At 42.0% G+C, this 17982-nt stretch overlaps 1 protein-coding gene across 1 annotated transcript; it reads left to right on the top strand.

Moving 5' to 3' along the window:
• Positions 1–1226: 1226 nt before the first annotated feature.
• On the top strand, positions 1227–16092 carry slc25a16 (solute carrier family 25 member 16). Its single transcript, XM_080782580.1, has 10 exons — positions 1227–1365; positions 3364–3514; positions 5458–5550; positions 7088–7221; positions 7771–7834; positions 8435–8559; positions 8841–8907; positions 9961–10123; positions 10642–10710; positions 11218–16092. The coding sequence occupies exons 2-10, from the start codon at positions 3424–3426 to the stop codon at positions 11372–11374; spliced, it is 963 nt and encodes a 320-aa protein (XP_080638706.1). The 5' UTR covers positions 1227–1365; positions 3364–3423; the 3' UTR covers positions 11375–16092.
• The last annotated feature ends 1890 nt before the right edge of the window (positions 16093–17982 follow it).

Genomic DNA, 17982 nt, shown 5'->3' with positions numbered 1-17982 from the left:
TCATGGACAATTAGGCAGGCAGGCAGACAGCTACTCAGACAGGCAGACAGACAGCTACTCATGGACAATTGGACAGGCAGGCAGGCAGACAGACAGCTACTCATAGACAGGCAGGCAGACAGCTACTCATAGACAGGCAGACAGTAAGACAGCTACTCATTGACAGACAGACAAATAACTACTCATGGACAGACAGACAGACAGGCTGGACAGACAGGTTGTAATAATAATAATCAAAATCTATAAGTAACTAAGTTAGCAAATAGATGTAGGAGTAGAAGTACAATATAGCATACACATGCTTTTTCTGGTTTCATCCTCGTAGCAGTTTTTGTATTGACCTGACCTTCGTTGAAATGTATACCCATTCTACTGTGAATATAATAATCAATCATTCAAACAATCAATCAAGCTTTCTCTCTTAAATAACAAAGAGAAATGGCCCAGAGCTACCACTGCGCCATCTAGTGGTGAAAGCATTGACAGGGTCATGCCTGAGGGAGGGCACTGGATGCGACAGTTTTGTGTGATCACTGGCGCTCCAAAGATACAACAACACCGCTCGATCTGTATCTATGTACTGTCATTATGTCCGAACAAAGTGTCCTTAGTTTATAAAGACATATAAGTGTATATAAGTCAAACATGCATGGATTCAAATTCCACGTTCATTCCTCAGCTTTTAAACGTCCTAATTGTATTATTATATTATGTAATTAGCCTGTGTGTTTCCCTAAATAAAAGAGACAGAAAAAACAACTTCAAGGTACGGTAACGGTACTCCTAAAAATAATAATGTAATGCACTTAAGAGTATAATTAGCATTATTCGGCCACTGGCACGTTGGAGGATGTTATCTAGGATAATAAAGACATATGTCTATAATAATAATTTGACTATTATTATTATTATTATTATTATTATTACAAAAGAACGTCATCGACCCTTCTTGGTCCCTTCTAGAAGACGTCATTGCGACGTCATCCGTCCGCGACAGGCAGACAGTTCCAATCGGGCGAAGGGCAGTGAAACATGACAGTAGATTAACACCTAGACAGTGTGGATTTTGGACGCAACAAATGTACACATTTAGATAATTATTATAACGTCATAACCGTACATGATCAACATGTTGAAGAAGAAGTGACAGTTGATTTATGACAGTCAGTACGTCATATCCGCGTTCATAATGTGAAGAGGAGACTGGAGAATCAAGAATGTGTGTTATTTATACAATATTAAGTTCCAGGAAGAAGAAGATGCTGTTTGTTTGCATTGATTCATGCAAGATCTTCATCTGACAAGTGACAACTCACTCACTTTGTATACTGCTGTGAAGAAAGAAGTCACACATTCACTTATCTTGTGAGTATTGCAATTACTATTACTGATCATGCTTTTGCTGCAGCTTATGTTCTGTAATACAAAAGAGTATACTTGATCAGACATGTGTTGTCATTTATTTTCTATCATCTTTTTTGAAAAGTATGTGAATAGGTTTTTCGGGAAGGCTACTTTGGGATATCCATAGCCAAACCTGAGAGTCTAAATGTTTGGGCTAGGATATCCAATGTCTTTACTGGCCACACTGTGTTAGTGTCCATGCAGTGTAGTTAGCCTGTTTACCATGTGTTTCCAGTTGTCCACTTAATTGTTGTTAGTGTTCTGCATTAAGTATTTATAATCCTGACCTGGGCTGTGTTCATTTTGTTGACAAGGACTAAGACTAAAATACTAAAGGGACTAAGATTTTGATATTTAGTCGACTATGACTAGAATAAGACTAAACCATTTCAGATTATTAAAATTAAAATAGGACTAAAACTCGTGTTATTCAAAAGACTAAGACTAAATCATTTGCTGTCAAAATGAACACTGACCCTGGGCCTGTGTTGTGGTACCCCACGCTTCATTGCATTCATTATGTTGTTACAAAGTTATGATTTTCAGATTTTTATTGAAGGGACAGCCCCTTGAGATGCAGCATCAAACATAACACCAGTAAGACGCGCAAACGCGGGAAGCGAACGCAGCTCGTACATATTTGGGGTTTTTTAAGATTTATTTTTAAGTTATTATTTTTTAAGTTAAGTTATTTTTAAGTTAAGTTTTTAGCCATAACCATATAAGGAGTCCCCAAAGCAGCCATCACACTCATGTCACCATGACTCAGCCATAACCATATAAGGAGTCCCCAAAGCAGCTATACGTCCAAATATGGAGTGTGTCACAAACAAATCACTCAGCTCCATATATGGGCACAAAGGGGGGACACACAGACACACAGAAATACATACATATACACGAATGGCTTGCTCACCCTCTTCCACATACCCCACCCACCACCACATAATCAGCTGTTACACAATGGAGATAAGGTCACAGTGCAAATACTTGTCATTATTGGTTACCGTCAGGTTAGAAGCATAGACAAGTTGAGTCTAGATGTGAATATAAGGAATACCTGAAGCTACTAAATGATGAGATGGATCTAAGAGAAAGAGGGAGATTGTTCCAATGAAATGGGGCTTTGTAGCACAAAGACCTCCGCCCAACCACATTGGAGATTTTGGGGATTTTAAAGTAAGGGTATTGTAGATGTCTTAGTGGATATGACGAGGTAGACTGAGTCAGGTACTGCTTCAAGTAAGCAGGGCACCTAAAATAAATTAATTTATAAATTAAGCTGCAGCCAATTTAAACCTGCACAGGGAGTCATTTAAATTTAAATTTAAACCTGCACAGGGAGTTATATAAGACGTTGAGAGGCTTAAGATGAGTCTATGGTGTTCTGATACACAACATCTGCGTAGTCTATAATAGGAAGTAACACTTGAGCAATAATTATTTTCCTAACATCAAAGGAAAAGCAATTAATAGAACGATAAAGTGAGCTTAAGCAACCATATGTTTTTTAACTTTCTTTAGTGATGTAATCTATAGTTATGTGTCTCTTCCTGGTTTTTAGAGAGCTGGTTTCTAACCAGCTTTCTAAAAACCTGGAAGAGACGCCTGCCGCTCGCGGCTTTTGGCATCTTGGTGACACTGGGCCTGCGCTGACAGTACTCCATGCCATAACTTTGTTTTTCAAGTATGATGCTTTGTATGTCTATCATCCCATTAATATTAATCTCGCAGCAATCTTAAAAAAAAGATGCATCATTCATTAGTCCTCATGATAGTGCCAACTGCATGTTTCTACAAGCGCATGTTTGTACACACACCGACACCTGCATTATGATGTTCCAAACACTGCACATACATATACCTGCTGTTATCACATTATGCCATCTGTATGTGATCTTGTAGGATCACACTTAAAAGAAGGTGACTGAGTAACAAACAACATTTTATCCCCTCCAGCCCTCTAGTAATGGGTGCTGCACCCGTCCATGCGTCGGACTCCTGAGCACCCGTCCCACCATGACGTCGGAGGCTGTGGCCTCCACTCCTGCCGCGATGGCGCCCCCAGCCCAGAGGGACTACCACTTCCTGCGTTCCTTCGTAGCTGGAGGTAAGACCACCTGACAGCGACACACACCTTACTACTAGAACAGTCATTTAAGTGGTCCCCACTCCTTTGGGGGTATTGTTGTCTAGCCTTGTTAACCACTCTCCCTTGAAATTACAAATGCCACTGTGATTCTAGTCATATATATATATATATATATTAGGCAGGGCTTGACATTACGTTTTTGAGGCACTTCGGACAAGTACATTTCCCATTCACTTGTCCGGGCACAAAAGTCACTTGTCTGGAGCACGAGCACACTTTTAAATCAAGCCCACCACACACCGGCTGCGTCTGCTGCGCGGCGCTGCGTCGCCTGGCGCGCCGATAGAACCCAGTTCTATTTTCCAGGCCGCGCGGCAACGCGTCGCGCCGCAGACGGTGTGTGATGGGCTTCAATTAACTGTAAATTGGTTTTGGTGTATACATGTTTGAATATTAGATTATTGCCGCTTGACACCGCAGTTATCATGAGTGCCACTCCGTGTATTCGTCTGTTAGTGCACAGTGATGTAAGCAACACAGCTGCAGCTGAGTACATTGTACTGCACTGAAAGAAGAAAGCGTTGGTTCCACTAAAGTAGTGTCTGTATGCAATACAAACACACAAATGCTCATGCTGCAAGGGGGAATCTACAGTTAAAGTGCAGCGTGAGTTGGACAATATGTCCACAACCCATGCCTTTATGTGAAAATGTTGAATACAGTGTTGAAGCTCTTGTCAATGAAATGCAACCTGTCTTTTTTAATATGACTGTTGTCTCTGCTTGCACATTGGCACACCCATGGCTCTGGGGCAGCACACAAAATTGAACACACCCACTTAATTTAATTAGCAGCAGCTGCATTGCTAAGTAGCCTGCACTGTATTTTAATCTGAAAACGGACTGCAAAATCACTGCTTAGGCCGGGTTTCATGTGCCTAGCCAGCTGAAATACTTATTTGTTTCTAATGCCCGGAAGCTTGTATGTTTGTTTGAATAATGGGAACATTATGTCTTTTGAGAATACTCACGAATGTTGCTGCCACGAAACAAGCCTGACCAAAGGTCACTTGATGTTTATTGCCCATCATGCATTGCACGGCAGCACTATGATAGACTGATAGTGTCACATGGCTTGCATATTTCATAAGTCTGGTGTATTCAACTCTGTCAGGGGTGAAGTCATTAGTATCTGAGGGCGCTCAGTTGGTGCAGTGAGTGGTTTTCAACCCTTTTCACATCAAAAGGGCCATTATTTATTCATCATTTGAGCCACGGACCACCATGACACTTTTAGCCTCTCAGACCCAAAACTAAAGAATATTCTGTTATAGTTGGATATGTTTTTGTCCACAATGCTGTATTTATGTTGGTACCATAGGAGAGATAAAAGGCAACAATTCTCCTACATAATGCATTATCTCATTGTGTAGACTTCAGTTTAGTTATTTTTATAACAGGCGCCCGGGTGGCGCCTGTTGTTATAAAAATAATGTTGAGGTCATAATAATAATTTAGATAGCATATTATGTATTTTTTACAGCAGTGGTTCCCAAACTTTTTCATGTTAACTGACACTTATTAGTCCGTGGACCACCCATTTGAAAAATATATGCCAGGCACCCCCATAAGAGAAGATTTTGACGGCTCTAGCGGTGATTCTCAACCCGTTTAATTTCTGAGGACCCTCAGTTTGACATGCATTAGTCTACAGACCCCCCATTTATATTGTAAAATCAATGTTAATTTGAGTGTACAAATGGAACCAAATGGACCCGTTATGGTCCATTTGGTTCCATTTGTACACTCTCAGAGTTACAGACCCATAAGGGTCCATTTGGTTCCAAACTATCATTTAGTTGGGGGGGCCCCGCTGGAACTCCCTCAAGGACCGCTGGAACCCTTTGGGAACCACTGTTTACTGGCGTAACAATGTTGGCTTTCTGATTTGTGTGTGTTTAGGTGTAGCAGGATGCTGTGCCAAGTCCACCATCGCTCCACTGGACAGAGTGAAGATCCTCCTTCAAGCCCAGAACCCGCACTACAAGCATCTAGGTTAGATTATTAACTCATTTTGAGGGCTTCTACATCTTCTACATCCTGACAGTGTTCCGAAAAACCTCATATTTCTATGTCCGTCATTCTCAAGCATTTTCATGTCAAGGACCTCCAAAAATATATGTAATTGGCCGCAGACTTTTCTCATGAAAATATGTGCAAATCTTTGGATTAGATATATTATATACATATATATTTTTAAAGTGAACATTTTGAACTCAAATCTTTGCTTCTGTGTCTTCCCTCCCTGGAACAAAATGTTTTTAGATGGGGGTCTGACATTTGTAGAATTGGCTTCATTAACTCACTGCCATCTGGTGGCTGACTTTATACTTGAAAACTGCCACCATCCATTTCAACAGAGAACCGTTTTATTTTGAAAGCCGTTACTATTATTATATATTATTTCAGAGCGAATGTTTTTAACTCAAATCTTTGCTTCTGGTGGTCCCTGGAACAACATATTTTGAGATTGGGGTCCACGGCCAAATACATTTAATTCTGAGAAATAGCTTGAGAACCACTGATGCAGAATCATACATTTTTCTGAAAACTCATGATTTAGAAGCATTTGTAGAATCAGTTCTCAGGTCTAAATGGCTTAAGAGTTGTTTTGTTTGTTGCAATCTCTTTTTGGCTGGGGACCCCCCGGAAATGCTTTGGTCATGTCTCGCGCCCCCCCTCCCCACCTCAAATATAAACTGACTGCAAAAATAACCTTAATAATAGAGAAAATATGTGACTAAATTGGGGGACTGCCATTGAATTTTTTTTAATTTTCTTTTTTTTTCATGTCATATGAAAGCAGGAAATCATAGCTTCAAATTGACATTGGTTGTTCAGTTTGACCCACCAGTTTTGGAGATATAGCTTATAGAGTAATGTCTTGCAGAAAACAGCGAGTTGAGAAAACAGGCTTGAAAGTTCACTTCTGTGGTCTCTAGCATTACACCAAGGACATGTTTAAGCATTTATATTATTTACATTTCAGCTTTGACACTTTTTTCAGACATGCTCTAGTATGTGAAGAGTCTGCCTGTGCTATTACGGTAACTCATTTTGGATTAAAAAAAAGTTTGCGCGATGGCAGGCTCTCATTCAAATCTGGTCACATAATTATATCATAAATGAATACTGAAACCAGATATAATCATTAACACATTCTGTACATACCGGACTCGAACCGAGCGGTACATACGACGTCTGTAGACGTCCTAGCGCATCCTCAATGATACCGAGCGAGAGAGGAATATTCAGATTTTTTTCCTTTTAAAAAGAAAAATTGTCAGTTCGCCTTTTGGCTACCCGCTCTGCAGTCATATTAGTTTACCGTTGCCTTAGGAGTGTTCACTGTTCACTCTCTCTAAGCGTTTGGGTCCCTCTGTCCTACAGGAGTGTTCACTGTTCACTCTCTCTAAGCGTTTGGGTCCCTCAGTCCTACAGGAGTGTTCACTCTCTCTAAGCGTTTGGGTCCCTCTGTCCTACAGGAGTGTTCACTGTTCACTCTAAGCGTTTGGGTCCCTCTGTCCTATAGGGGTGTTTGCCACTCTGCGGGCCGTGCCTCAGAAGGAAGGCTTCCTGGGTTTGTACAAGGGCAACGGAGCTATGATGGTCAGGATCTTCCCCTACGGAGCCATCCAGTTCATGGCCTTTGACAATTATAAAAAGGTAAGCTGGCATCCAAAAGTGGTGGGGGTTACACACCGGCATTCCGAAGCCCGCTGTTCCGATGACATCGCCATTCTGACTCATTTACTAACCCTAACCGCACGCTTAAGCCAAGTAGCTTGAATGGCGGTGTGTCGGAATGATGCCACTGTGTCCCCCAAAAGTGGCAATGGTATGCAAAGTAGTTTAGGAGATTGATTTTGAAATTATAAATGATTGCAGTAGTATAATTTATTATTTTCAAAAAACATCTAATGGCTCACAACATGTCACAATGCAACACGTTGGTAGCTTGTATATTTTGCAAACATTTGGCACAGGGTGATCACTGGCACTGGCACAAGCGTGAGAGAGAGGACTTTTCTTAAATATACATATTTTTTAAAGTCAATTAATTTAAGCGCCCTCACATCTGTTTGTAAATTACATTATGCACATGAATTACATTCATTCGAACTCTAAAACATTTCAAGTGTCTAACGTGAAAAATAAAATTGGCTGTCCAAATCAACACTACTGTAGCCTGACAACGTTCCTTGTAATTCACAGTGGCTAAGAAAACGGCTGGGCATCTCCGGACACATCCATCGCCTCATGGCCGGCTCCATGGCAGGTCAATAATCTCTCACTGATGATGATGATGATGATCAGGGTTCATCTATCGCCATGCTCACTTGTCGTTTTTGTCAAAATTAAAATGTTGCCACGGACAAACAAAACAATAACATTACCAGAAACACATAAAGCCCTGACCATTACAGGTCTGTAACTGAGAGTGGAACCAAATGGACCCTTTACGGGTCAAAAGTTTGGTTCTATTTGCACTCTCTGAGTTATTGGGGTAAAAATAAAACATCTGAGAGCCACTAGTACTGGACTCCTAATAGTGTCATAGTAAATAAGTGTTATACATATTCTGAAGATGACCTGGAGACTTGTCAACATTCAGTAATCAAAATAAGAACATTATAATGGTTTGTAAAAAAAATTACAACATTTTGTCCGTGTACGGACATGTTGATGATTCTTTTTTGGATCGGTGCCCAATCAATAGTATGTTCATCAGTGTTTTGACATAGGGACACACATGGCTCCGTAATGGAGCCGAGGCACCACTCAAAAAAGGAATGCTGTTGACTTTATTCAGTCTTAATTGAATGTACTGAAGTGTACATATGGGTCCGTAGAGAATCTTTGTGTTGATGACTTGCAGGGATAACGGCAGTGATCTTTACATACCCCCTGGACGTGATCCGAGCCAGGCTGGCCTTCCAGGTGACCGGTACAGAGCAACGCTACACTGGCATAGCCAACGCCTTCCACACCATTTACCTTAAGGTCAGTGCCGCACTCGCCAACGCAACGGCAAGCATTTACAGTAGATTGGTCTGTAGTTGGCAGACTAACATCCTCTCTACGCTCTCAATGCATTGTGAGCTTTTAGATCGACTGCTATTTCTACAGTGTGGCTTGAAACATCATCTACATCTGCTGTTTTTGAAACATCTTGAAAGCATTCTTGACAGGCTCCTTGGCTCCTCAGGTCAAGTTGTTTTATGTGTCTTCTCTCTATAAAGCATCTGAGCCTGGTGTGATTTCCTGTTATTATTTTGTTAAAGGAAGGGGGAGTCCAGGGGTTCTACAGGGGACTGACCCCAACAATTATCGGCATGGCCCCCTATGCAGGTCAGTGGTGGTCATCCTCTCTTAGATTTGTTCTCACTAACCACTTCTTGAACTCTAGCATCCCAATTCTGCTAGGAATATTAGCTGGTGTACCAACTCATAATGTAATAACCGCATGCTGGTCTTCAAGTTTGTACAGAGCAAGGGGCACAGTGACACAGTCGGTAGTGCTGTCGCCTCACAGCTAGAAGGTCCTAGGTTTCAATTCCCGCTGGTGGCATGTTCTCTCCTCCGCCTTTCTGTGTGGAGTTTGCATGTTCTCCCCGTGTCCCTTAGTGAGGTAGGTACCCTCACAAAAAACATGCAGTAATCCTGGTCTCTAAACTACCTCCCCCTGGCCAGCCGGGGCGCTTGATGGAGGGGAAAGGAACTGGTCGGAAAAACGTGTTCCTTCCACGTGCTACGTTCGGCCGGGGAAACTCTGAGGAAGCATGAGGTCAGTCCGGTGCCCCCCCAGGTTGGCAGAGGAAGTGTAGTGCCCAGGATTACATTAGATAATTGACACTGTGTGAAAAAATGGGTTACAAAATCACCCTGAGCGGCAAGGACGGAGTTCTCCGTTCAATCAATTAGTAATGCCCAGCACTCAGGATTGATAAAAAGGACGGAGATTATTGATATCAAAACCGATCGCGTTGCTCCACATTCTTTTTATCTCATTTTAGCTGATGAGATCAAAAATCTTAAAACGTGAATAACTCTTTATCTAAATCATTCTGTCCAATTCTAATTGGTTATGTGTTAGACGGCCTACCGCGGTCCCGTCGCTAGTCGCGTTAGAATGAATCATACCTCCCGTCCCGCCTCGGGAGTGTTTTGGCTACTTCAGCTACATCTGGGAGCGCCTGGTCCATCGCTAAATGTCTCCGCTGCTATAAATCGCTGGGCGATTTGATTTAATGGATTAAATAACCCAGAGTGTTAACCAAGGGTTTAAGTGCACAGCATTCTTGTACGACAAAGTAGGGCATTATAGAACACAGGAAAAAGAAAGTTCAAATAGGGAGTTCCCTTATGACCTGACTGTCACATTCCCTCTGTCCCGTCCCGTAGGTTTTTCCTTCTTCACCTTCGGGACGTTGAAGAGTATGGGTCTGACTCACTTCCCGGAGCATCTGGGCCGTCCGTCCTCAGACAACCCCGACGTCCTGGTTCTGAAGCCGCAGGTCAACCTGCTGTGTGGAGGCGTGGCCGGAGCCATCGCCCAGACCATATCGTAAGTCCCCAACAATTATCGGCATGGCCCCCTATGCATGTGCGCACACACGCACGCACGCACGCACACATGGATACACCACACACACTTCAGATACCACTTATCAAGCCCTACAGGGCCCTAGTGGAACAAATAGTGGAAATAGCTGATCTGCACTCTGACTAGCAATGACATCATCGATGGGGACTACAAGCTAATAGAAATAGAGTGTATGAGCATGCATAAAGTGAATGGCAGATCGAGTGGCAAAAAAGTGAATTTTATGTTCTTTAAAGTAATTTAATGCAATCAAATAGGACTTGGATGTATGGGCTGTCAAGGCCAGAAAGTCATTTTTTGCCACTCAGTAGGCATTCCCGCATAACTTCCGGGTATGATGATGTCACGCGCATTCCCTCTATAGAAATCACAGCCTTTCTCTTCCTGGAAGCTTAGGATGTCATTGAGTTAGAAGCCGTTATTCTTGGCGGTAATTCCTGAATTGTGTGTGTAATTCTGATTGTGTCTCCTCTCTATAGTTACCCTCTGGATGTTGCCAGAAGGAGAATGCAGTTGGGAGCTGTGCTCCCTGACTCTGACAAATGTCTGTAAGTACAGCTTCCTCCAAACAAACGGTTTGCCCATATTGTATTTTTTGTTCGAGGATAGAACAGGTAATTTGGGCATAGTGGCACAGTCGGACTCGGTATAACTGTTACCTCACAGCTAGAAGGTCCTGGGTTCGATTCCTGCTGTGGACCCTGAGGGGGGGCGTGTTGTCTCCTCCTTGGCCTTTCTGTGTGGAGTTTGCATGTTCTCCACTGTGTCCCCTAGGTTAGGTACCTTCACAAAAAAACATGCAGTAATCCTAGGGTCTCTACTCTCTATAGTGCCTCCCCCTGGCCAGCCAGGGCACCTGATGGAGGGGAAAGGAACTGGTTGGAATAGCGTGTCCCTTCCCGTCCAACCTGGGAACCATCTGTGATTACATTATCAGTTTGAAACAAACAGAAGGCATTGGACTCAAGACTTTGAGGTCCTATTCTGTATCTGGGAAAAAAAATGTAAATAATAACTTCCATTCCTTTTGGGGTTTTTTTGTCGTACGTGAACAGAACGCTGACGAAGACGCTGAAGTACGTGCACAGCACCTACGGTGTGAAGAAAGGTCTGTATCGAGGTCTGTCTATCAACTACGTGCGCTGTATCCCTTCACAGGCCGTGGCCTTCACCACCTACGAGTTCATGAAGCAAGTCCTCCATCTCAACTAGCCTCTCCCCGACCGTGTGCACCTCCAACAAAATGTGCTCGCCCGCACTGACGTAAAGCGGTCTTTCACGTTTAAAAAGGTCGTCGGTACTCTACTGTGTTGTGTGCGCCTCAGTCTGATTTGACGTAGCTTCAAGGTTCACTTAAAGTTACTGCACACATAAGCCAAAGTACACGTGAAATTGAACCCAGCAGAAAAATACCGCTTTCAGACTAGACTCACTCACTGTCGTCGTGTCTTTATGCTTTCAGGCTAGACTCACTCAATGTCTTTGTGTCTTCATGCTGAGACATAATATTTAGGGTATTTTCATATAATATGTGCTCAGACTGAGCTTTTGCTTTATAATAGTAACGTAGACGCAGCAAACGGAGGTCAGAGAGGTGGTTCCAGCTACACTTGTATCACTAAGAATCTTATTTGTTTATCATGATAAATGATACAATTATTATCGTTATTATCATGATAAAGGCCACAATGATGAAACATGTTGGCTTTAAAACAACTTAAAACATTTATACTTTAACTCTACTTGGTTGACCCAGACCCCTTCTATATTTATTTTCTCAAGCTCCCAATTCACCCTTTGTCAAGTCCATGTCAAGTCAAGTTCGCCCATGGTTTGCCCCTCTTCGCATCCATTGGTTGCTGTTTCATGGTTGGACAAAAATCATTTTTCTCCATCCACTACCATTGAAATAACATGTTTTTCAATTGCTTCGTATTGATATTCTGTACGTTCAATTCTTATTTTAACCTTGGTGTCTGTAAAAAGGAACATCACAGGTGCAGCATGGTGACTGGGCATATCATGTTTGTTTTTAGTTTCTTCCAAAAATTATGTTATAGCAAACATGAGCAACGCGGAACCAGGGTGGAACAAGGCAGAAAGAGCCTGCTGGTTAGTCAGTCAGGGACCAATCAGACCAACCCGTCTGACAAAGGGTGAATTCTGCCCCCGAACGATGAGTTCAAGGGGCCATCGATGAGTTGAACGAATACATTTATTTTTAGTGCTACAAGTGTTCCTGATGACCTGATCGTTCTGTACGTTGATGAGATTAACTTGTGTTGCTGTAAAATCATGCAGTTGATGCACCATCCGCTCTGCTACCAAAAGCACCCATAATGCACTGCTTTCTTCCAGTCCCAGTGTCATGTGGTCAGATCCACCATAGGCAGTCTGAATCACGCGTCAAGAGTTTTGCCAAAGAAGTCCAGGGAGGCTTGTTCTGATTGGTTGGGCTGTATTATGGAAGACCGTCATTGATTGGACTAAAAGAAGGTCTGTGGTGTTGTTACGGTATGTGTACCCGTACACAAGACCTAACGATAATCTGATTGGATGGGCTGTAATGGAAGTCCACTGTTTGCCATCGGTGTAAACTCTAAAGTAAGCCTGATGCATCGTGAAAAGACGTTAAACGGTTACCTGTTAACGTTAAACGGTTACCGGTTACAGCATTGAAATTATTAACTTGTAATGTCCAATTTATTTGGAGACACACACACACACACCCCTCCAGTTTGAGCGACATCCAGTTGTCTCTCCTATTCCATATCCTGCTTTTCCGTCCCACCATGAGGAAGTGTTTTCTTCCGCTGGCCAACAACACGTGTCTTGGCTTCGGGGCGACTCCCTGGCAACTGTTCCCATGGAAACAGACAGCAGAGTGTGGCATCACGGTGCAAACGATGCCCAGGCTCTGGGCAAGCAAACTGTTGATAGCAACACCTTAGCAACCCACTCACATGCCCCTCCCCCTGCATTCACATAGCAACCCACTCACCCATGTACGCCTCCCCCTGCATTCACGTAGCAAAATGTGCTTTACAAAACACTACCTTTTCAGAGTGTCTTTAATTTCCATGGTGCAGATATGGCCTTCTAGACAGGTTGCTATTCGTGTCATATTTTCATTGCCTTTTTGCTCCGTTTGGTTGTCTTATCGATAGTGTTGTTAATGAGGCCTCAGGGGAAGTAACTGGTATAATAATGTATACTCTGTACTACAGTATGACGTAACGCCACACATTGTTACATTGAACTGTCCGGCAGGCAGAACCGCCGTGTGATGGAAGTAGGAATTAGAGCTCGTCCGACGCCAGATTCTCTCAATCCCGATTGTGGAGAATCCTAGATCAGTGGTTCCCCAAACTTTTCCCTGTCAAGGACCCCCAAATGATCCCACGGACCCCCATTTGGAACCCCCATAACAGGAGATCTTTACAGCTCTAGCAGTGATTCTCAACCCGTGTTTAATTTGAAGGACCCCCAGTTTCACACACATCGAGTAAAAAAAAAACCCAAAAGGGGTTCCCGTCCTGAATGGCTTAACCCATTTACTGTAGGCCTGACCTCAAAATCCTCCAATTTTCGAGATTTTTCAAAAATAGCAGACCTCGAGCTTGTAGATCTGCTATTTTTCAATAGCTAAATTATATTATAATGTTTAAAACGCCAAAAGGGGTTCCCGCCCAAAATGGGTTTGTTGGAAGATCACAAAGGGTTTTAAGTAGTAAGGGAAAGTGTTGTAGCAGATCAGATGAGCGCTGTTTAAAGTACCGTGCAATGGAAGCGAGGCTGTGATGTTTCTGGGAATCAGGGAATCATTTTCATGCGTGTTGCATGGATTTTAATTTAATTTGTTCTCAGTGAGTATGTAGTTGACATGTCAAAGTGTCCTACTGTAGCGTGCTGAGATTGCTATGAATTGTAAATTAATTTTAATGTCTGGGAGGCAGCGTGCAATGACACAACTAAAATGTGCACTTAGAGGTATAATATGACATGCTCTTATTTATTGGCGTAGTTGCCTGTTGTCGCCACCGGATGGGAGCATTGTATCTTAAGTTTTATTGTTTACCTACAACGCTAGTATAGACAGACAGCACTTCTTTACTCAAATCTTTATTTAGCTATACAAACATCCGTGTCAAGATAACAATGATATATACTGGAGAGATTCTCAACATGCTCCTTATCACCTTTTGTCTTCAACCATATATTAACTCTTGTTTATTTTAAAACCTTTGACCACCACCATATTATACTTTGCATCATACAGTCACACACATTTAATGGCAGTCAGGTGAGGTGACTGGTCCATTGGAGAAAAAGTCGTAAAAGTCATCCTTGGCAGTAATTGAGCTTAAATTTAACTTTTGTTTTTGTTTTAGCATTAAAAATACATATCTATTAGAGTAGACCATCTACAGCAGTTCTCAAACTTTTTCATTTCAAGGACCCACAAATTGACACATATCTCTTGAAGAGATATGCCAGGGACCCCCATAAGAGAAGATGTTTACGGCCCTAGCAGTGATTGCCAGTTTTGCATTAGGCATTTATACCTCTGTGACCCCAATTTATATTGTAAAAATCAATGTTAATTTAACTCTTGAGTGTACAATAATGGATTGATTGAAGTATTTATTAACAGTTTGCAGAATTACAGTACATTTCAGTTGTGAGTTACAGACCCATAAGGGTCCATTTGGTTACTAACTATCCATCATAGCTGGGGGGGACCCCCTAGAACTCCCTCAAGGACCCTGGGGGTCGCCGGACCCCACTTTGAGAACCAATGATCTACAGTTTATTGTGACACTATGAGCCACTTCTCTGTAGGGTGGTTGGCTGGTTGCCTAACGGCATCCTCTCTGCAAACGCATGTCCAAACAAATATTTCTCATTCAAATTCTCCCCAACGGCCTCTGACTTTCGAGTGGCTCTGCACACATACTGTAGAATGTAGATCCTGTAAACAAGCGGGTTCTACCGTAGAAAAGATTATTGTGAATGCAGTAAAAATATGTTTTAGACTTAAAGAGTCTTAAATCTTTACTAACTGGTGACAGGTTTAGTTGGAGCTGTCATTTGAATAGGGCTGCAATTATTAAGTTAATAGAGCTAAAATATTTATTCGATTTCGGCGATTATTTAATAAAAACAATTTAGTTTCAAGTTTCAAGTTAGTTTCGTTGATAATACAAAAAGTTTACAATCGCTTCTCAATCGATGAAATGAATCAAAAAAAGTAATGGGATAAGAACATAATCAATAGTTGCAGCCCTGCCTATTCCCAACAGCAGTTTCAGCAGTGTGATTATTTTTGGTCTTTCTGTGAAGCACTCGACTGCACAATAAATAATGTTTACCAGTGCTTCTCCTAACGACGCAGATCATTATAATAACTAAATAAGCAATACGCTTGTTGTGTACCGTTCGTACAAGTCATGATTTTCATAAAAACCATGTTGCTGTCTTATGACTACTTTATTTTACAGTCATAATGTCTCTGGTTTGCCTCTGAAGTAATTATTTTAACTTTCACTGCCTTTTCTTTGCAATTATTTTGTTCTTAATGCCGCTGCTGCTTTCTGTAAATCATGGTTATATTCTACTGTATGACAAGTAAATGTTCAGTAATATGATGCGTACTATGTGTAATATACATGTCTGTAATAGTAAGCTGTAGCCTAGGCCCTATATCACTGTAAATCAGGAAGGGAAATCAGTCTATTAAGCAACAACAAAAAACAGAACAAATATATATCATTATTAGTCATGAGAACTACTGAACAATGAAAATGCCTCTTTTTATACATTCGTTTGTGAGGTTTTTTTTGTTTTTGTTTTTTTCTGTGCAATTGTAGTTTTGGTTTAATCTTTAATGTAAACTTAAGCTACATTAAATTAAACCTTGTCAGAGTCCAGTTAAGTCTCAAAGCTCTCATTTGGCCGTCGTCGAATGTCAATTCTCGCAGCCGATCTAGATGAGCTCACAATGTGATGTGACACGTTATAGATAGATGGTGAATGGGAAATCGAGTGGCAAAGTGAGTTTAACGTTGTTTAACATCGTTTTAATACAATCAGATATAGGACTTTTCTGTTTGGATGTATGGGCTGTCAAGGCCAGAAAGTAGTTTTTTGCGTTCCCACATAACTTCCGGGTAGGCGTTTGTGCGCATATCCTCTAGTCTATAGGCTATGTGCTATTTTTGAAAAACACAGGTTTTTTTGGAACACAGGTTAACGTTTTTATACATACAGTAAGAGGTTTCCACAGACAGTGGTGAGATTGTCTCTCAACTGCTGCACACCAACATCAGTGTTACATGTGCTTTGCCTCGTCAGAATGTGAATTCTGCAACGAATGTACACGTATACTTGTACTGTAACACACTATTCCGAGATTGTTGTATTGGTACTTTCAAGTAAGCACTATAGTAGTAGGCTATCACTATCGCTGTCAGCCTGTCACCATCACCTCACTAGACAGTAGAAAGTAGTAACTATCACTATAGCTGTCAGCCTGTCACCATCACCCCACTAGACAGTAGAAAGGCTATCACTATACTGTAGCTGTCAGCCTGTCACCAACACCCCACTAGACAGTAGAAAGGCTATCACTATAGCTGTCAGCCTGTCACCATCACCCCACTAGACCGTAGAAAGTAGTAACTATCACTATAGCTGTCAGCCTGTCACCATCACCCCACTAGACAGTAGAAAGTAGTAACTATCACTATAGCTGTCAGCCTGTCACCAACACCCCACTAGACAGTAGAAAGTAGTAACTATCACTATAGCTGTCAGCCTGTCACCAACACCCCACTAGACAGTAGAAAGTAGTAACTATCACTATAGCTGTCAGCCTGTCACCAACACCCCACTAGACAGTAGAAAGTAGTAACTACTAACTATCACTATAGCTGTCAGCCTGTCACCAACACCCCACTAGACAGTAGAAAGTAGTAACTATCACTATAGCTGTCAGCCTGTCACCAACACCCCACTAGACAGTAGAGAGTAGTAACTATCACTATAGCTGTCAGCCTGTCACCATTGCACCAACACCCCTGACTGCACCCTTAAACCTTCTAGACTTGATCAACTGGACCTTAGTTGGTTCAGTATACACTAGGCCTGTCACAATGATTACATAATCATCTAATCTCAATTAAATATTCTAATCAGGATCGTCGATTTCTTCGTCTAGGTTTTCAAAAATAGCAGAAATATCTGTAGCAGTAGCAGTTATCTATCTGTTCCTCCCACAACATGATGCTGGGGTTTAGATGGTTGCGTAAAAAAATCTGAGCGTTTCTTCCAGCACTGAGGTCAGTCAGTGGTTTTGAAGTGGCACACAGTGGCCTCGTAAACAGGATATCAGTGTTTCCTTCTCCATCTGTCTGCCTCTCACTTATCGACACCACCCTAATACCAGAATACATTTGTTAACCCATTTTAGACTGAGACCATATTCTACTAAATGTCTTCTAAAATCATGATAGTTTCTATATCAGTGGTTCGCAAACTATTTCATGTCAAGGAGCCCAAAAAATATATGTAGGCTAAATGCCCCCCCTCCCCCCCCCCCCCCCACCCCTCTGACAAAAACGGTCCCGGCCGGGAACTACACCAGAACGGGTCGTATATAGCATCGGGCACCACCACGAAGGGTTAATCCTCCCCTGCATACACACACACACACACAGTATGCTAATGCTTATAGTAAAGCAACATGTTGTATTTGCATTTATTGTGTTCAGACCCGCAGCGATATGACTAGTAGCTGTTGTCTGATCTCACCCCTTCAT

Source organism: Protomyctophum bolini (assembly GCF_963924005.1).
Source record: "Protomyctophum bolini genome assembly, chromosome: 14".
In the NCBI taxonomy this organism is placed as follows: Eukaryota; Metazoa; Chordata; class Actinopteri; order Myctophiformes; family Myctophidae; genus Protomyctophum; species Protomyctophum bolini.
This window is presented reverse-complemented; position numbering and strand designations above follow the sequence as displayed.

Excerpts from the sequence above, each read along its gene's own strand:
- slc25a16 (XM_080782580.1), top strand. The coding sequence starts at position 3,424 with ATGACGTCGGAGGCTGTGGCCTCCACTCCTGCCGCGATGGCGCCCCCA. Across the intron at positions 7,222-7,770 it reads CCTTTGACAATTATAAAAAG|TGGCTAAGAAAACGGCTGGG; the intron begins GTAAGCTGGCAT and ends TGTAATTCACAG. Across the intron at positions 10,711-11,217 it reads CCTGACTCTGACAAATGTCT|AACGCTGACGAAGACGCTGA; the intron begins GTAAGTACAGCT and ends GTACGTGAACAG.